Source organism: Somniosus microcephalus, chromosome 13 (genome assembly GCF_052327205.1).
Source record: "Somniosus microcephalus isolate GS21.2 chromosome 13, FLI_Smic_1.0, whole genome shotgun sequence".
NCBI classification, from domain to species: Eukaryota; Metazoa; Chordata; class Chondrichthyes; order Squaliformes; family Somniosidae; genus Somniosus; species Somniosus microcephalus.
Window position 1 is genome coordinate 41698419 of NC_140999.1, and position 21085 is coordinate 41719503.

At 43.7% G+C, this 21085-nt stretch overlaps 1 protein-coding gene and 1 long non-coding RNA gene across 4 annotated transcripts in view; one reads left to right on the forward strand and one right to left on the reverse strand.

The window, feature by feature from the left end:
• Positions 1–2151: 2151 nt before the first annotated feature.
• LOC147108264 (uncharacterized) lies at positions 2152–18585 on the reverse strand. Of its 2 annotated transcripts, none has more exons than XR_015080558.1 (4): positions 18496–18585; positions 15708–15747; positions 15512–15603; positions 2152–2448 (listed from the first exon to the last, which is right to left on the reverse strand). It is a non-coding gene; the product is annotated as an uncharacterized LOC147108264 (long non-coding RNA). The 2 variants fall into 2 exon arrangements; XR_015080559.1 differs by lacking the exon at positions 2152–2448 and adding an exon at positions 13366–13428.
• The window catches only part of arid3a (AT-rich interactive domain 3A), an 80854-nt gene continuing 78304 nt past the window's right edge, over positions 18536–21085 (forward strand). For both annotated transcript variants that reach the window (XM_086004815.1, XM_086004817.1), the window contains exon 1: positions 18536–19261. In XM_086004815.1, coding sequence (XP_085860941.1) covers positions 18536–19261 — 726 coding nt within the window. The remainder of the gene's footprint in view (positions 19262–21085) is intronic.

Here is a 21085-nt window from a genome sequence, read left to right on the forward strand (position 1 = left end):
AAAATCTCTCAGTTCCATCTAGTTAAACATTGCAGGACTGATTTTAGTCTCTGGTGTCTCATGCAGAGTTGGTCAGGATGCCTAAAAAGCAAACCACATAAATGCTAATAGCATTGTTCCAAAGACCTGTTCAATAATCTTATCAGGTACGCCAAGGTAGGAAACCCCACCTTTATTGAGCTACAAAGGACGTGACCTGTATCCTTGCCTCCACATAATCTAACAGTATCTTGAAGTCTTCTAACTTTGCTGCACTTTCCTTTTGCATTAAAGGATCTTCTCCTGACACTGCTGACCCTTCTGACAATTTAACAGCATTATACTTATTCCTGTAATCATATAATCTGTGGGCAACAGGCAGACACGTGGAGATGGTTAAGCATCCCCTTACCAAAGTCAATAATTCAATTTCTTGCAGGAGGAGACTGCTCATGATAAGGGGCAGACAAGTTGCACAGGAGGAGGACCCTCAACCTCCATCCTTTGACAGAGAGCTTTTGGAAGCAGCAGGAAATGGGGAAGCAGAAGGCCTAGTCCCAATTGATAGATTGTGCACAACTATTCTTGTTCTTTCTTTACTTAGTCATTCATTCAGTGCATCATTCATCAAACCAGAAAATTAAGATCAATTCCTTCTCAGTCATTGTGTGGAAAGAAAAGTTGCCATAAAACCTCTAGCCTAATTATTTCTCTAGGTATGTCACATGAATCGGCATGTCATTCATTTTAACCCTGTCAAGCACCAGCTATTCACCCCGCTAAAGCTAAACAATGAGTTTGATGGGAATGCACTAAGCACAAGTGAGTAGAAGTAGGCAATAGTGGCACAGAAAAAAAAGGAGCCAGCTGGCTGGAGGAGTGCCTCAGGTCCATTCTCTGTAAAGAGGATATGGATGCAAACCTCAAGAGTCAAGCTTTTGAACATGAAAGATTGCTGCAAGCATTGGAGAGTTTGCCTATGAACTTTCAGCAGATGGCAGATAGTGGGGGTGGGGCGATGTGGTTCCACAATTCGAGTATACGGGGTTCTGATGCACAGGATGGTAGTCCATCATTGAGTATACGGGAACTCCAGGGCCATTTGCAGCAGAGTCTCCCATTACAGAGCATTTAATGCCAGTCTTAACATCGCTCAGGAATTCTTATACTGTTGCCATGCAAACCTTGGGCTCTGCTGTCTCCTCCTCCTTTGATAGGTTAAGAGATTGTATTGATAGGGGCTTCAGAAATCTCAATGCGCTCATTGGGTCTGCTCACATGCAGATCAGTGATCATGCTAAGACAACAGCAAGGGGAGAGAATGGGCATGGATGATGCCGCTGTCTCTCTGGATGACAACATCTCTATATTCTTCTGCTTCCCCCCTCATTCAATGACTACACATGCCAGAAAATGTATAGTGCTAGGTTGGCTCCTGCCTGCAGTTGGATTGCCTCCTCTTTTAACTTAATGAAATATTTAGTTTTGTTTTTTGTTTACAGTATCTCATCTCTTCCAATATGCATATACATGTTTTAGCCCTTATTGCTACCCCTCCACTATGGTTCATTCTTAACAAGTAGAATGAGATGTAATCAACTCCAGTCGTCCCCACAGATGCCAGCAATGATGCTTAAAAAAATTGATTGATATAACACCAATATTGTATCAAGTGATTAGGAGCCCAGCATTTTACTGCTGGAAATACTTGATGATCCCAGAATAGTTTTTAGTTTTCTTTATAGAAAATCATTCTGAAAATAATGTTCAATTGTCATGATGCACTACTAACTTACATGTGTCTTTTATAAATACAGTGTAGCAGATAATTAGGATTTGATGATACAGTGATAAAGCGTCAGTAGATTATGTTATCTAAAGCTTTTTTTCCTCTGAATAATAATTGTGAACTGTGATAAAATCATGATAGATGATCAGGAAAGGACTTAAGACTTGCCATAACTAATCATTCGCCACAAAGACAAATAAGGTTATATTTTGAGGGGAAAGGTGTGAATGAATGATATTCAGCAATATCATGATTAACAATATGACTTGGTAACTTATATAATGATTATATCCAAATTTGATATTGTGACACTCTATTAGCAGTTAACCACAGTGCCCAGACCTTTATCAGAATTTAGAAGCAGTTATTTCTTATCTAACCACGAAACATTTTGCATATCAAATGATAACGTTTATGAAATATCAATGATATCTTTTGATCCAAACACCAGGGACTATGTCATCATCCTTGGTAGAGCTCTTATAATGTTTACCAGCACTATGCAAATTACTTATAAACAATAAAATGAATTCCTAGGCCTAATGTTTGTTTGTATGAATCAGTCTTGTGTGTTAGATTTGTTATCAAGTTTATTGCATTTGTGGAAGACACCTTGTCATCTAGTATATTGTTTTTTATATTTACCACATAACCTGGCTTTAACGGTCATCTTGCGATTTCTGTAATCAGATAACATTTTTGTCGTAATATGTGTTATTACACTAATCAACCAATCCCATTTCCACATTTAAAGACACAAACTTTGGCAAATGAAACTTACAAGAAATGACTCAGTAACTTGGAAATTTTACATTATTAAGGTATTTGTTAATTTTAGATGTGTTTAATCATAAATTTAAAATTAAATAATTTGTGACAAAGGTGGCACAGCACAGAACTTACAACTAAGAAGGTTCTAATACACCCAGTGTCCAAGTTTAATTTGGTCATTCTGGTCCTACGTATCACAAACTTTAAAGCTCCCAAGTCCTTGCTGGTTAACCAATTTGAGACAGGGTGGCAGTGGAGATGCTAAAATATGCTTTAACAACCGCAAGCTAGGAATGGGGAATAATTGTCCATGTACCCTCTTCTTAACCACCTTAGTTTCCAGCAACACCAACTGGAAGTGTGTATGTGTATTTATATGTTTGGTAAGTGCCCCATAGTCAAACTGCTGACATTCAGAGGGCTGGATTTTAACTCAGGTGCGGGCTGTTGTCGTGTTATCCGAATTTTGTGTTTCCCACACGAATCTAAATGGATGTGGGAGATTGATGCAATTTTAACTCAATTGGCCAATTGATTTCCAACGTGTGGGAAGCCTTTGCAAATGGGTTTTTCATGACTGAAAATCCCCTCCGATGACGTCATCATTGCTGCTGCATTTAAGGTCCACAGCAAGCCTTGCTTCTTCTGCAGGCTTCCAAGCCTTCTCCATTTGGTGTCAGAGGGACCTGCAGGAAAGATGACAAGCAGGAGGGCAAGATCAGCTCCTCGCTTTGACGAGGTGGCACTGCAAGCATTAGTCGATGGGGCTAGGGTCAACGGGGAGGTGCTGTTCCCTTCATCAGGGAGGAAGAGGCCTCCCACTCAGATCAAGGCAGTGTGGATGCAGGTGGCTGAGGAGGTCAACTCCTTGGGAGTCACCTGCAGAACCTGGATACAGTGCAGGAAAAGATTTCATGACCTTCAGTGCACTGGAAAAGTGAGTATGAATTTCCCATCACCCTCAATCTGATCCCCATTGCCTTTCCTCACCAGCACTCAGCTTTAGCAATCTCTTCCTCCACATCGACATCCATGCACCCTTACCCATTCCCTCTCTCTCTAGGCTCACATTCACAGAACTATGCCACCATGCAGCCCTCACGCTCTCTATCACTCTGATGCTTTGAACACAACTGACAACACACAGGGAGGGCCCTTGGTCTTGCAACCTCACTCCATCTTTGTCTCCTTCTAAGTATCTATGCTATGCAATCTCTACACTCACTCCTTTATTCTCACTCAACCTCCACTTGTCTCCCTCATTGCAGGAAAAGAGAGCTCACAAAAGAGGGCGAGCCAGGACAGGAGGAGGGACAGCCTCATTAGCCCACCTGACCCCCTGGGAGGAGGCCGTCCTGGAAATCATGGGCATTGAGGATGATTCGTGCGTGGGGGACGGACAGACGGGTGCAACACAGCAAGCTGGTGGCAGAAAAGTTTTCCATCTCTCTCTTTGACATTGCATGAATCGCTGATAATGATTGTGAAGCTGTAACAGATGGACTTATGAGTATCTGCAAAAAGCTATGTGCATGTAGCCTTTGCATCACATCTCTGACTCTTTCCTTTACTCCCCCACAGGACCATCACAAGCATCCGTCCCCCCTAGCCAGGAAGAAGCTGAGCAGCCAGACTCCTCAGAGGAAGGTGCAACCTCTGAGGGCGCAGCGTCACCAGAATTCAGCGCACCCAGCACTAGCGCAGACACTCACACCTCGGTGGGACCTTCGGGACATAGAGTAGTGTTGTCACCTGATGTATCATAGCTCATAAGTGAGCATCAGCAGATTGTGAAGACAGGGACAGCAGTGGAGAGTCCTAGTCGGAGGGCGCAGGACTCTGCCAGCTCGGCTCAGCAGCATGTCGACCCTCTGCCTCTGGGTCCGTCCATAAGATCAGAGGTGATGGAACTCCAGGCACAGATGCAGGAGTCTCTGGCAGGTTTTGTCTCTAGGGTCGCTGTGTGTGTGGAGCGAATGGAGGAGTCCATAGCGAATATGAGCAGAGCCTTTGTGGAGTCATTGGCGCATGAACGCATCACCACGGAAAGGATTGCTACCTCCGTGGTAAGGCTGGCTACCGTACAGGAGAGGATGGCTACGGTAGAGGAGAGGAGGGCTACGGCCATGGAGGAGCTTAGTCGTCAGAGTATGGAAAACATAGTCATTGTTCAGAATCTATTGAGGAGCGATGGGCATCTATTGAACAGAGAAACCAGACCTTCATGGAAGTCCTTCTGATTAGGACTGCCATTGCAGATATGGGTCCCCATGCCCCCCCTGATGTGCAGCAAGGTGCTCTCCAGCCACTTGCAGGCACTGAGGGGGACCTGACCCATGAGAGGGAGGTTGGTGGCATACCTCAAGGAAGTGTGGGCTCCTCTCCAAGCGCTCACACTTCCATGCCACTGCAGAGCCCTCGGTCAGAGCCCCACCAGAGTCCACACCCAAGTGAGATAGACGTCTCAACCCCTGCACAGCCGCAGGAGCAGCAGACTGTTGACGAGCCCTCACAGGCTCGCAACCCCAGAGGACGCCCGCCAAAGGTGTCGAGACAGGAGCAGCAAGAAAGTGAGCAAGGGGCCTCCACATCTGCTGAAGCCACAGGGGAAGCACTACGTAGGAGCAGGCGTAAGAGGAAGATAAAGCCCAAGTAGTCACAAGGGTAGTCACTTGGGTGGAATTTTGTGTTTAGTGTAAAAATGCCATCACATCGTAATTGTACAAAAAAATTCTGATGGCAAATGTTGCAGTTGTGGCGTCTGTCATTTTACTATTGGGACTTCCACATTGAGGCCTTAGGAATACTTGCAACTGTCAGTATGGTGGTCGGAGTGCTAGGAATCCTCTGGTACTTGGCCATTGTCAATGCTCTGGTAAGAAGCTGCGAGGCAAAAGTGTTTGATTGACTAGGCTAAGCAAATCTTGCCAGGATGAGTGCATTCCTTGCATCCCGGGCAGCAATGTTCTCACGTAATGCTGCTGCTGGTTGATGGGCCTCTGCAGGATGTTCGTTTTAGCCCCCCTCCTCCTCCTCCTCCTCCTCATCTGAGGAGGATATGTGAGGAGCCACTTAGTCCTCAGGAATCTGCAAGCCACGATGCTGTGCCATGTTGTGAAGTGCACAGCAAACCACGACGATTCTGGAGACCCTGGCTGCTGAGTGCTGCAGGGCTCCACCTGATCTATCCAGGCATCTGAAGCGCATCTTCAGCAAACCGATGGTTTGCTCGGTTATGGCTCTGGTGGACATGTGGCTGGAGTTGTAGCTCTCCTCAGCTTCGTTGGATGGTCTCCTCAATGGCGTCATCAGCCATGTCCTCAGGGGATAGCCCTTGTCTCCAAGTAGTTATCCGTTAAGTTGGTCTGGCAGACTGAATAGTGGAGGCACACTGGACTGGCGCAGTATGAAGGAGTCATGGCAACTGCCAGGGTACATGGCACAAACATGCAAAATTTCCTTCTTGTGGTCACACACCAGCTGAACGTTAAGGGAGTGGAAGCCCTTGCGGTTGACAAAAATACCTGGATTGCGATGGGGTGCCGTAAGGGCCACATGTGTGCAGTCAACGACGCCCTGCCAGATGAGCTAATGCAACCACTCGCGCCGTGACACTTGCTCGATCCTTGGTGAAATGGATGTGATTGTGCGCGAGGGCAAAGAGGGCATCGGTTACCTGCGTGATACAAGTGTGTGCGGCCGCCTGGGAGATGCCACTGATCCTTGGAATGAGCCTGAGGCAAAAAAGTTGAGTGCAGTGGTGACTTTGACGGCCACTGGTAATGCTTGTCCCCCTGGTCCTCTGGGCAGCAGGTCTTGCTGTAGCATTGTGCAGATGTCAGTCACTACCTCTCGCGAAAGTCAGAGCCGCCTTTGGCACTGCTGCTCAGACATGTTGAGATAGGTGACCCTGCGTCTGTAGGCCCTGTTTGGGGGGTATCTCCTGCGCCGACGGGCTTCCAGGCGCTGGCCCCTTCTGGCCTGTGCAGCCTCAGGTGGGTGAGCAGCAGCCTGGCGCTCCTGCTGCTGCTGCTGTTGTTCCTGGTTCTGCTGGTGCCGCGGCTGGTGCTCGAGCTCCTCTAATGCCCAGATGGAAGGAAATAAATGGCTCCCATGCTTCTGGTATATGCCTCCGTTGAGGAAGCGCTGAGTGAAGGTGGCGAGAGGCGTTTCCCAGGAGGCCACACTGGAGATGGGTGTGAGGCTCCAACCTTCCACAGGTGTGGTTAAGCCTTCTAAAAGTTGCCCCAGGACTGAGACCACTATGTCCTGCCACCTGCAAATGATGGCTGATCAAATCTCTTTAATGGTTCACCTGCAGTTGATAGTCAGCAATCCAATAGTGCTCCCGCCAGGTTTCACATTTGAGTTTCCCACCATGCGTGTTTTACGTGGGAAAAGGGTTACATTTGCAAGGGCCTGTTAAAATAGGATTATAGAGGCCATTTAGTGGTTATTAAGGGCCTTAAAGACCAGTCCTGCCTGTTGGATGCGGGACGTAGTCGGGACCATCAGACATGCCTGAGTTAAAATTGCTCGGAGTTGGGAACCAGGCTGGGGGGGGGGTCCCGCCCGCCAGATTTTGCAATTTTAACCCCCCGCACGCCTCCAAGCCCGACTCCACGGCTCAATGAAAACGAGCCCTCAGTGTCTATGCTCACATTTGAAGAACAGTTACTTGAATTAGGAACCAGAGGATTGTCACCAGCCATAGAACTGTATAAAGGCATAGGCCACTGACTTCAGAAGAGTTGTAAATGGAGAAAATTGGAGATAAAATGATTGCTATTGCCTAATACTAAGGACACCTTTGGGGTTTTAGGAAATATCTTTCTCTCTCTCTTAAAGTAACTGGAGGCCTACCTTTCCAGAGCGGTTGCTCCTTCCTTGCATAAATACTTATTATTTGCTTAATCTAAGAAATAAATCTAAATCACTCTAAAAACTCAAAATACATTCAAAAAGTAGAATATTTTAAAAACAGCCACAACTTACTCAAGAGAATGCTTAAACTAATACGTAAAGAAAAGAACAGTTGAATTTATATACCAGCTTATCACATCTCTCAGAAACATCTGAAAATGCTTCACATAGAAGGAATTACTTTGAAATGCAGTAACTGTTTCTAAATAGGCAAATATGGCAGCCATTTTGCACACTAAAAGATTCCACAAGTAGCAATGCGATGAATGATTAGTTAACCTGTTTTTGGTGGTGTTGGCTGAGGGAGGTAATGTTGGCCAAGACATGAAGGGAACTCCTTGCTGTTTTTCAAATAATGCTGAGATCTTGAACATCTACGTGAATCGCTGAAACAGTAAACATGGCCCTGAAATGATGGCACCAATGACTATGCAGTACTCCCTCAATGCGAGACTGGAGGGGCAGCCTAGATTAAGTGCTCAAGTCATGGAGTGGGCTGAAACCCACAGATTTCTGATTTAGAGACAAGAGTGCTACCAGTTCAACTAAGTTGGCAAAATGCATTCCTATCTTAAATGAAATATTTTGAGGCCTTTTCTGTTCGTTCATTATAGACAGCTGGATTCTACATTGTAAGCCAGGTCCCACAAAGACAAAAGCACTTCCCTTCTTCTAATCAACTGCAATAACTTCCAGAATGATTTGGTCTCTACCTGTGTCACGGAGGTCATGAATTAATACTCTGACTTCTACAGCAAATAGATCTTCCTTTTCCCCATCCCAAAAATGTATAAATATTAATTTTGCATGTTTTTATATTATATAAATATCCACCTAAGTTCTACAAATGTTATTTCCATTTGTGAATTTATCACTCTTCAGTTGTACAGTTAGCTTCACTCTTGGATACAAAGACCATAAACCACAATAATAGCAACTTGCTTTCATACAGCATTCTTAATGTATAAAAATGTCGCAAGGTGCTTCAGAGGGGTAAACAGACAAAAATGAACGCCAAGCCAAAGAAGGAGATATTAGGACGGGTGACTGATAGCTTGATCAAAGAAGTGAATTTTAAGCAGGGGTTTAAAGAAGTAGAGGGAGGTGGAGGGGCGGATAGGTTTAGGGAGGAAATTGCAGAGCGTAGTGCCTAGACATAGGAACAGTGGTAGACCATTCAGCCCCTCAAGCCTATTCCTCCATTCTATTAGATCATAGCTGATCTGTACCTCAACTCCATTTACTCACCGTTGCTCCGTATCGCTTGATACCCTTACTTAACAAAGATCTATCAATCTCAGTCTTGAAATTTCAATTGACCCAGCATCTACAGTCATTTGAGGGAGTGAGTTCCACATTGCCACTACCTTTTGTGTGAAAAAGTGCTTCCTGATTTCACTCCTGAATGGCCTAGCTCTAATTATAATTTTTTCCCCCCATGTTCTGGATTCCCCCACCAGAGGAAATAGTTTCATAGAATGATATAGCACAGGAGGCCGCCATTTGGCCCATTGTGCCTGTACCAGCTCTTTGAAAGAGCTATCCAATTATTCCCACTCCCCTGCCATTTCCCCATAGCCCTGCTGCAATTTTTTACCCTTCAAGTATTTAGCCAATTCCTTTTTGAATGTTATTATTAAATCTGCTTCCACCACCCTTTCAGGCAGTGCATTCAGATCAACTTGTTGCGTAAAAAAAATTCTCCTCATCTCGCCTCTGGTTCCTTTACCGATTACCTTGAATCTATGTCCTCTAGTTACTGACCCTTCTACTATTGGAAACAGTTTGTCCTTATTTACTCTATCAAAACCCCACACGATTTTGAACACCTCTATTAAATCTCCCCTTAACTTTCTCTGCTCTAAGGAGAACAACCCCAGCTTCTCTAGTCTCTCCACGTAACTGAAGTCTCGCATCTGTGGTACCATTCTAGTAAATCTCCTCTGCACCCTCTCTAAGGCTTTGATATCCTTCCTAAAGTGTGGTGCCCAGAATTGGACACAATAGTCCAGCTGGGGCCCAACCAGTGATTTATAAAGTTTAGCATAACTTCCTTGCTTTTGTATTCTATGCCTCTGTTTATAAATCCAAGGATCCCAAATGCTTTTTTAATAGTCTTTTCAACTTGTCCTGCCACCTTCAAAGATTTGTGTATGTACACCCGCAGGTCTCTCTGTTCCTGCACCACCTTTAAAATTGTACCATTTATTTTATATTGCCTCTTCCCATTCTTCCTATCAAAATGCATCACTTCTCTAACGTTAAATTTTATCTGCCTGTGCCTGTCCATTTCACCAGTCTGTCTATGTCCTCCTGAAGTCTGTCACTATCCTCCTCACTGTTTCCGAGTTTTGTGTCACCTGCAAACTTTGAAATTATGGGGGCGATTTTCCCAGCCCTGAAGAGGCGGGTTTGGAGGCGGGATAGTTGCCAAAAATCACAAAAAGTGAGGGCGGGTTCGGAACCCGCCTCCGCGCAATTTTACCGGAGGCAGGTTTCATGGGTGTGATTCGGTCCCACTTCCATCAGTTGGGAGAGGTAGTTAAGACCCTTAAATAGTCGTTAAGGGCCTCTATAATCCTATTTTGACAGCCCTTTGTTATTTTGCCACATTTTGTGCATGTTGCACGACCCTCCTAAACCACGCCAGCTAATCCTGGCGGGTTGACGAGTGGGTGGCCTCCTCACAGCTGCAGCTCCACCATTAAAACGGAGCTTTCATCAGGGAGCAGTTGCAGGTGTCAGAACTTTTGTTCCACAGGTCTTTCAGCACTTTTAGCAGGCCTACAGAAGTCTGAGGTGCTGCAGCTTCTATCTCTCAACTGTGGGACTTCCTTGGAAGACCCTCTCCCCGCTTAGACTGAGCGCTTCCCCAACGGAGGTATCTGCCAGCAGAATGGGAACCATTTATTTCCTTTCATCATGGATTCGGATGAGGAGCAGCCACAGCAGCAGCAGAACCAGGCAGCTCAGCAGCAAAAGCGCCAACCTCCTGCTTACCCACCTGATGCTGCACAGGGCAGAAGGCTTCAACGCATGGAAGCACGTCACCGCAGGAGATACCCACCTCTCAGGGTTTATAGACAAGAGGATGAGCTACCTCAACATGACTGAGCAGCAGTGCCAAAGGAGGCTGAGACTTTCGCGAGAGGTTGTCGGAGACATCTGCGCACTGCTGCACCAACACCTGGAGCCCAGAGGAGCAGGTGGACACCCCTTACCAGTGGCTGTCAAAGTCACCACCGCACTCAACTTTTTTGCCTCAGGCTCCTTCCAGGGATCATCAGCAGACATCAGCTGCATCTCCCAGTCGGCCGCCCACAGTTGCATCATGCAGGTTACTGATGCCCTTTTCACAAAGGCGCACAATTACATCCACTTCTCAAGGGATCAAGCAAGTATAACCGCACGTTCAGTTGGCTTTGCAAATATGGCAGGCTTGCCAATGGTGCAGGGCGCCATAGATTGCACACATGTGGCCCTTAGGGCACCTCATCACAACCCAACTATCTTTGTCAACCGCAAGGGCTTCCAGTCCTTCAACGTACAGCTGGTGTGTAACCACAAGAAGGAGATTTTGCATGTTTGCGCCAAGTTCTGTGGTAGTTGCCATTACTCGTTCATCCTGCGGATCTCTAGTGTTCCTCCGCTCTTCAATCTGCCACCCAACTTAACGGATGGCTCCTTGGTGACAAGGGCTACCCCCTGAAGAAGTGGCTAATGACGCCGGTCAGGAGGCCAGCTAACGAGGCTGAGGAGCGCTACAACGCCAGCCACATTTCGACCAGGTCCATCATCGAGCAAACCATTGGCTTGCTGAAGATGCGATTCCGATGCCTTGACAGATCAGGTGGAGTCCTGCAGTATTCAGCAGCCAGGGTCTCCAGAATGGTCCTGGTCTGCTGTGCACTGCACAACATGGCACAGCGCCGTGGCTTGCAGCTTCCTGATGAGCAAGTGGCTCAGTTCATAGCCTCCTCAGATGAGGAAGAGGAGGAGGAGGAGGAGGAGGAGGAGGTGGACCGAGTGGCAGCATATCTACCAGCGGCAGCACGTGAGCACATGGCTGCCCGTGATGCAAGGGATGCACTCATCCTGGTCAGATTTGCATAGGTTGCCCATTGTGCCACATGTGCTTGGCTCCTTCTTAACACATGATAGACAATGGACATGACTCTCTGGCCTCCTTTCACTCCGACCACCAACCTGACCATGCAAGTGTCGCGGATCCCGCAATGTGGAGATGCCTAAGCCGAAATAACAGATGTCATCACGCCAACAGTTTGCCATCACCTAATTTTTAAACATTCACACAGGGATGGCATTTCATCGATAAACAGAAACAATCACCCAATCTGCACACAGATCTGGAGTTTATATCCCTTGCCAGCTGGGCCCACACTGCCTTGGTTTCTTTGGGAGGCCTCTTCCTTCCAGATGAGGGGAAGAGCACCTCCCTGCGAGCTCTCGCCCCCTCAACCAGCACACCCAGCGCCACATCCGAGAACCTCGGGGAGGCCCTTGCCTTGGAGCTGGCCATTCTTCAAGGAGATAAAAGTTTGGAGGTGGTGCACCATCGATCAAAAACCAGTGGAATGAGCCAAGGCAGCAAGCAGCCCTTAAATGAAGCTGGATAAGTGACGTCAGCAGAGGCGAATTTCAGTTCCAAAAGACTAATTGGCCCAGGGGAACCCACACCTCTGAAATTAACTGGCCAATTAGGGGAAAATCACAAATTTTTCCCACCTGACAGTGGAGGCAGGTTTGGAACTCACCCAAACCGAAACCCGCCTCCAATGGGAAAATCGCGCCCTATGTCTTGTATACCCAAGTCCAGATCATTAATATATACCAAAAAGAACAGTGGTCCTAATACTGACCCCTGGGGGACACCACTGTATGCTTCCCTCCAGTCTGAAAAACACCCGTTCATTACTACACTCTGCTTTCTGTTCCTTAGCCAATTTCATATCCATGCTGCCACTGCCCCTTTAATCCCATGGGCTTCAATTTTGCTAATATGTGTATTATGTGATACTTTATCAAATGCCCTTTGAAAGTCCATATCCACAACATCAACCGCACTACCTTCATCAATCCTCTCTGTTACTTCATCAAAGAACTCTGTATCTACCCTATCAAATCCTTTTATTATTTTTAACACCTCGATTAGATCACATCTCAACCTTCTAAATTCAAGTGAATACAAACCAATTTTATGCAACCTGTCCTCATTATTTACTGCTTTAAGCTATGGTATCATTATGGTGATCCTGTGCTGTACCTGCTCCAAGGCCAATATATTGTTCTTGAGGTTGGGAGCCCAAAACTGAGCACTAAGCTCTGAACAACTGAAGCATCACTTCCTCACTTATGTATTGCAATCCACTTATGATAAAGGCCGGGGATCTGTACTGGGGTCTCATCTTTTCACCATTTATATCAATGACTGGATTAAGGAATAGAATTGCATATCCAACTTTGCAGATGACACTATTAACAGACACAGCCGAATGGCCTACTCCTGCTCCTATTTCTTATGTTCTTATTTCTTCTGTATAGATGGAAGCAGGAAGTTACAAAGGGACAGAGACAAGCTAAGTGATTGGGCAAAACTACGGCAGATAGAGTTCAATGTGGGGAAGTGTGAGGTCATCCACTTTCTATCAGCCTTTTCTGATTATTTTTTGTGCCTGTGCACTAGCTTTTAATGATTTGTGTACATGGACACCCAAATCCCTTTGCTCCTCCACAGTTTCTAGTCTCTCACCATTAAGTAAATATTCCAATTTGTCTTTCTCAAACCCAAAGTAAATGACTTCACGCTTCCCCACATTGAACTCCATCTACCATAGGATATAAAAAGAGATAAATTAAATAATAGTGATTAGAGGCTGCCTTACCCAAGATTCACAAGCTTGGACCTTTTAGGAGGAGTAGATTGTTTTTCTTGGTGGCTTGTATGTCTACATACATATATAGAAACTATATTAAAAATCAGATGTTTGTGTGTGCTTACTGTCAACTTTTTCCATTATAAATTTCAATATCTGCATTAATAATGGAAACTTCCAATGCGCACTTGTCATGCTGTAATTACACCCTCTCCCTCTTCTCGAAGTGTAGCAGCACCACCATTGACAGGAGCTTATATTTACAGTGTGAGAGTTTACATTAGCAGCTTCCAATATAAATGTGGAAATAGCAATTTATCATGCAAATACAAAATTAAGGACAAAATGTACAAATTACGGCTGCACATCCTGGTCCAAATCTCCCCGGGCCTATAACCCCGCTTCACCTGAAGAATACACTGGGTCTTGTGTATGTATCTATATATAGTAACTCAGAGTTTATATGGAAAGTCTTTTAAACCACAATTTGTTAAGATAACTATCCAGGAGTAATTGGAGATAATGTGCTTAAAATGCAAATGAAGATTGCAACATGTCAGCACCTGAGCAAACACTATAATAACTCTGCTGAACAAATACTAGAACTCTTTTTAAAAGCAAAGTGATGTTATACATTGCTGAATCGTAACTATGCAACACTATGCTAATATAAAAAGTTCCACTTTGGCTATCTACGGAAATTAGTCCCTGTAATACTGTATTTTAATTATAGCTAACTATTAAGAAAGTCTGTGTTATTGTCACATGTCAAAATGTTACTTTAATATTTGATTTAATCGAACTTAATAGGCAATTCTATCTTCAAAGGGAAAAGCATCATTAAAGCAGAACTGCGTCTACAGTTCTTTTCTGAGTGTGTTGGAAGAGCTCTATAATGAAAGTCTATGTTATGTATATTACACAAGGGAGATCTCAATAATCCAAAAGACATTGTTGATTTTGAGTTTATTGGATTGTTTGTCTCATTAAACTACAGAAGAGTGTTTCAACTGAAGGAAAAGTGGTCATTGCAGATTGATGCTTAAATGAACTACATTTATATTATGCTGTGTTTTAGTATTGCATAGTTACTATTGATTTTTGTGTAAATAAATACTACAGTGATTTTGGCCTGTAATAGTTGGTCCAGAGTGTGATTTTTCTGCAATCGAATTGATAGGCGATGTGATTTGGACCTTTGTAAATTTCAATGCAGAGTGTTATTGAAAATAGGGTAATTGTAAACCCTAAACTATGCAACCTAAATTGTGCACTTCAACATTACAAGGGGTGTGCTTCACTTGTGGGATGTTTGTACAACTGTTGAAAGACAAACAATATTTTAAAAGTCTGAACTATAGCAGAAGGGAAGAACGAGGGACACAACTTCCGGAATTCCATGACCTGTGAAAGAATGACATAGAATAGAGGATAGTAGTAGTGTGATGGTGGTATAATCTTGAGTTCAACTCAGTGAAGATCCTTTCTATAACTTTCCTTCAGACTACCATAATGTTAAGTAAGAGTCAACAATTATCGGACATAAAATTAGGCCACACTTTATTTTTTTTACCCCCTTTCAATAGTCTCTCCTCTCTTGAAGGTACTAATTCATGTTGTGGTGTGGTTGTCAAGTGTTGGCTACCCTCCAGTACTTCTCCAAATTGACCATTCTTGAAGTGTGAAGCTAGACAGTGAGTTTTAGAGGCATTACAGCTGAGGTTGTGTCCTCATCTAATGTCCACACATGTGCAACTCACAGTACATCACTAGATAGCACTGATTACTACCCCCAACACCCTCCTTTAACCCAGGTGCACTGAGGTCATTTGTAGCATCTCAGTTGCTGTCCTGGCTGAGATTAAATGTAGTCTACTTATCAATTCAAAGTCGCTTAATTTGAACTTTATAATAATTCAATGTTTTAAGCACTTAATACCCACTTGCTGTGTTATTTACGTTGCTTAATATGAATTGTTGGATAATTTATCGTTTAATGCAAAAAATGACTTTGAATTATCATGAGTAGACTTCACTTAGCACAGACCAGGTTTGGGGTAGATGGATGCCTGTGATTCCCCGCAGAGTGAATTCCTATTCTCAGTCAGGAACAGATACCACAGGGAGGGAGAAATAAAAGCAGAAGGCAACTCACTCTGGGTCACTTTCTTGCAACTTCTACTAGGTAGTTCTATAGGGGCATTTGTTGAAGACTGGGAGCAATTTGGCAGCCTGCTCTCTTGAGACCTAAAGAGGGAAGGTGGAAACAATACAAAAAGCACTTTAACAAAAAAGAAATGTTAATGAACATTTAGTCATTGAGTGAATATTATATTTGGCTTCTGCCTCACCTTATTTTTTTCCTCTTTAATTCCTGTCCTGCACCTTTATCTAGGAAGACAGAACCATCTTGGTCATTCAATAATTCTGTCTATCAGTCACAAAGGGATATATCTTAGCACAATGCAGTGTCTTTCACTTATTCAGATTACAGTGCTCTGCTGCTGCGCAGGGTGCCACCTAGTGACCTAGCTAAGAATTATTGACATTTTCCCAACAGGGGCCAGTCATTAGAATGAAGCTTGTGACTCTCTGGCTGCCAGTTCTATAGCCTTAAACATTGACATAGAAAGAGTTAATCTAATGATTATTTCCTTGATGTTCCAACATTTAAAAGAAAGACTTGCATTTAGCTTAATACTTCAAGTTATTAACTTTCTGTTGATAACTACATTGCTTCAGGAAAGGTAGAAACAACAACAACTTGTATTCGAAAGTAAGGATCTGGTAATTATTGATAATTCTTTCAGTTAATTCTTCTACAATTTTACAGTACCAATGAAATTGTAGGTTTTATTCTGCCATAATATGTCTGATGCAAAGTTGACAGTTAATGATTATTTTGCAGAACATGAGACAATGTTTTAGCTTTTTTTCCTCCTCCAATATTTTTCCCTCCTCTCCTGAAGGTGCTGACTGATCCTGGGGTATGGTTCTATTGGTGTTGATTGCCTTCTGATACTTCATCCAAGTGCCCATTCTTCATGTGAAACCTGACAGTGGGTTTTGGCAAGGTATTTGATTGTGGGAAGAGTCACAGTTGAGATGCGAAAGGGTTTAAACAGACTTATACGTTAGCAATGCAGGGTTTATGGGAAATAAATAACTCAATTGTCCCTCAAAGTGTTCCCAGAGACTTAAACCCTATAATCAAGGCTGACACATCTGGCAAAGTACTGAGGGAGTGCTGCACAGTTGAAGATGCTGTCCTTCAGATGAGATGTTAATCCAAGGCCCTGCCTGCCTCTCAGGTGGACGTGAAAGAGGGCTTTGTGGGAAGGCTCAGTTCTTTGAAAAGGCTAGAATGCCCAAAACATTATATGCTGTTTATGCTGCTATTTGGACTGCTGGAAAGTTGATTCTATTTGCTATAGTGGGAGACTTTTCTGTGCTGTGCTTTTTTTCATCTGCACTTTTTGTTTTTTTTAACCCTAACAAACTTTATGTGTGAATTGGGAGTATGGTGTCATTTTGCACTTGGTGACATAATTGCATAGAGTATTGATAAACTTTAAAAGTGTATTGCTACTATTTTAAATGAGACAATTATACTCCTTTAATATATTATCTTCTCATGTTACACACATTTATGGAAGGCTAGAGTTGAGAAAAATGGGGTTGAAATGTTTGTAACAAAGATTTGTCATGTTGATTCATACTTAATATGCTCAGTGTTCCTCAGTAGTTGATTTTCTATAAACTACTATTTTCAATGGGTAGCTTATTTATAAACTGTCAGGTTCATTCATATTTCATGTGCATGGATCAAAAATTATCGACTAACTCCTTGGAGAAACAGATAACTTTTGACACTTTAGATTGATCATTGCTTTTAAATGAGATAGCACAACCATACTACTGAGGAAGAAAGCATTTAGCTTTTCCTGATGACTTAGTTGCCGAGTATAGATTAGTTCAGTTTAGGTTTGATTTCCAATCTGTGCTGAGTTAACTGATCTCACATAAGGTGCCAGTGCGGCTCAAAATTGACTTTACTGGTCCTGGGCTAGTCCCCATTGTTTTTGATCCTGAATGCTCTCTAATGACCGCCTCCCTAGGAAAGTGTGTGTTTGGGGGTGCCAGCTGAGGACAAAATCGGGTTCAGCTGTAATTCCTCCACGCTCCAACACGCAATGGGTGGAAATAAGTCTTTGTAGCGTGAAAACGGGCGATAGCGAATCGGCAGCCCATTTTGCACTGTACCCGAAAATCAGACATGCTGGAAAATGGGCTGCCGATTCGCTATCGCCTGCTTCCACACTACTGGCAAATACCAATTTTATTCCCAATGTCTTGCTCCATATATGAAGAATGACCATTTGGGCAGAGTACTAGATGGTGCCTATAGAACTGTTCACTGCTCCAGCAAGAATCAGCACCTTCAGTAGAAGGGGAAATGGCCAAAAAAGAGAAATTGTAAGCTTAAAATGTGACAATTACTATTTTTTTCTGGAGTAAAAACAGAAAATGCTAGAAATATGTAATCGTTGGGCATCCAAAAAGAGAAGACATGTTATTTGTCTTCCTTTCCTTGTTCTGATAAAGAAACTCTACTTGAAACATTAACTTGTCTTTTATGTTGACAGACATGCTGTGTATTCCCTACACTTCTGTTTTAATTTTATATTTTCACCAGTTGCAGTTTTTTTTTCTTATTTCTTTTTCTGGTGTGTATAATTTGTGTTGTTTACGGCATCCAGGGTTATGTGGTACAGGCAATCATTTCAAGAAGCAGAATATAATTATATACCTTTCCCCATGAGATTTTAAAAATTCCCTGCCACTCAGCCATTTATAAAAATCAGTTAACATTTATCTCTACCAAGGATGTGAAATGTTGTCTTACAACGGCTAACGGCTTTTTTCCGCCTCAGGGACAGTCGAACACCTGAATGCCAATCAATATGAAAAGTTGCGGAATCTCTCTACCTCTCCTCCCACCCCTTCCAGTTGTTTAGACTCTTAAGTAGTTTCTGAGTCTCTCTACCAGTCAGTCACCCCCGCCCGTTGATTATTGCTCCTTATCAACAGCACCCCCTCGCAAACTCCGCCTGACGGAGCGAAAGCAAGGACACTTACTAGCGGCCAGAGAGAGAGAGGGCTAGGGACTGAGGAAGCCATGAAGTTGCAGGCGGTGATGGAAAACCTGCAGAGGCAGCAGCGTGCGCGGCTTGAGCTCGAGGCCCGGCAGCAGCAGATGGAGCAGCACGAGCAGCAGCAGCAGCATCACCCCCAACAGCAGCAGTCATCGCGCGCGCGGCTCCAGCTCCAGGCCAGGCAACAGCAGCAAATTCAAATGGAGCCGCGCGAGCCCCGAAGGCCAACGGCCGAGGCTTCCAACGACAACAAGGTCCTCCTCGCAAATACGCAGCAGCAGATCGCTGCACAACAAACCGCAGCACTGGCCGCCATGAGAGCAGCGGCGGCGGCCGCCGGGGCTGACGCTTCGGCCCAGCGTGGCGACGAAGAGGAACTGGGCATGGAACGAGGCGACAGCCCCAGGCTTTCCGAGAGCAGTGAGGCCCTGTCCGGGGGAGAAGAGATGGAGGGGGGAGAGGAGGAGGAGGAGACGGTGGCGGAGCAGCGTTATGCAGACCCTCTAGGGTCCGAGGAAGACATGGCTGCCGAGGAAGAGGAGGAGGGAGAAGAGGAGGAATTCGAGGACGAGATGGCCGAGGAAGGGAGCAGCGGAGTAAAGGAGGAGCGGGGGATGCACCACTGCAGTGAGGTGCATCGCCCGCCCGGGCAGCGGCGCCCTGTGACCGGGCTCCCCTACCAGCCACACCCGCAGATGCAGCAAGTCCAGGATCAGGCCGAGTGGACGTACGAGGAGCAGTTTAAACAGGTGTTTACAAGATTAATAAAATATGCATATATTTTAAAAATTGTGTTTTCATAGGTTGCATCATGCCGATTAAAGTATTAATTGTACGTGTGTATTTATAAAGCGAATGCAATGAATGTCATCACTTTGATTATTAAAACTAGATTTTTGCATTGATAAAATGATCTAAAGATTGGTTTAATTTTGAATGTAACCATATAAATATTTGTGGATCTTTAAACGTTGAGAGCGGGGGGAAGGGAGACGAGAAAGGAGGAGTTGGTAATTGACGTACGTCCCCAGATCCCGTGTATGTTAAGCCTGTGCAATAAATACATACACGTCTACATCCAGTATGTAATCCCTAGATGCCATTAGTTAATATGCTGGATGGTAAATGCTTTCTTCCCCTCCTTTGTGTGAAAGATATTCGGTACAAATAATCATAGAATAATACAGCGCAGAAGGAGGCCATTGGTCCCATCAAGTCAGTGCCGGCTCTTTTTTGAAGAACAATTCTAGTCGTCAAGTATTTATCCAATTCCTTTTGAATCGCAATCCACCACCCTATCAGGCAGTGCATTCCAAATCCTAACCACTCATTGCGTAAAAAAGTTTTTCCTCATGTCGCCTCTGGTTCTTTTGCCAATCACCTTAAATCTGTGCCCTCTGGTTATCGACCCTTCAGACACTGGAAACGGTTTCTCTTTATTTACTCTAAAATCTTCATGATTTTAAACACCTCTATAAAATCTCCATTTGACCTTCTCTGCTCTAAGGAGAACAACCCCAGCTTCTCCAGTCTATCCACATAACTAATCCATCATCCCTGGAACCATTCTAGTAAACCTTCTATACTCTCTCCAAAGCCTTCACATCCTTCCTAAAGTGTGGTGCCTAGAATTGGACACACTACTCTAGTGCAATAAATATAAATGCACAATAAATCAGCACAAAGGATTTGATTTGCAGAATCTTGTGATAAATAATATTTGTTCTGAGTTGCTGAGGTGAAAGTTGATATCTTTCCATATAATTCTGTTTTTAATGCTTGTCAGACAGGTGTTTAATATGGGAGAAAATTATGTTTTTGTGAAAATTAGCAGATACTCGCACATAATTACCACCACTCTTTAAAAATGTTTCCCTGTGTTTTTCCCAGTTTTACAAACTGAAGATTTATTTCTAAGTTCCAATGTCTTGGTTATGTAACTTAGGTGATTTAATTAATATATTCCACTTTTGATTTGCCAAACCTGCAGTTATCCTCTTAACTAAACCAAAACAAATCTTAATGAGCTGTAACTCTAACTGAGAAGTGCTTGTATATTGGTCAGTTTTGTCCTGGTTAAAAACCCATTTATTTTTAATATGAGAGTTGGGAAAATTGTACCACTTAGGTAATTAAAAACATATTGAAACATAATGTAATTTTAGCCTCTGCATACTGTGGGAAATTTCAAAAGCAGTAGGTTTTTGGCAAAAGATTAAAAATTTAGTTTTCCAGGCTTTTTTGGAAACGGTCCAAACCATTTAGTGGTTTATATATTTGGCAGCATTTAAGCAAACGTTACAGAATAAATTTGTTACGGTTTAGGAGATTATGTTAATAGCTGCAACAAGAATGTAAATACAGGGTGGACCCTTGCCAAATATTCAAGACTGTTTGCACTGTTCTATAGCTAAAGTCATAAACCCAATGTAGCTGAACCTTTTAAGCTGAAAGATCTCTGAGTGATTCTGGTATGGTTTCAACAAGAGCTTCCTGTGGATTTTAAGTTAAAGTGTTATGTTTTCTATGTGTAATTCTGGGTAAACCTTGCTAACTTAGGCAGTTAGCAGATT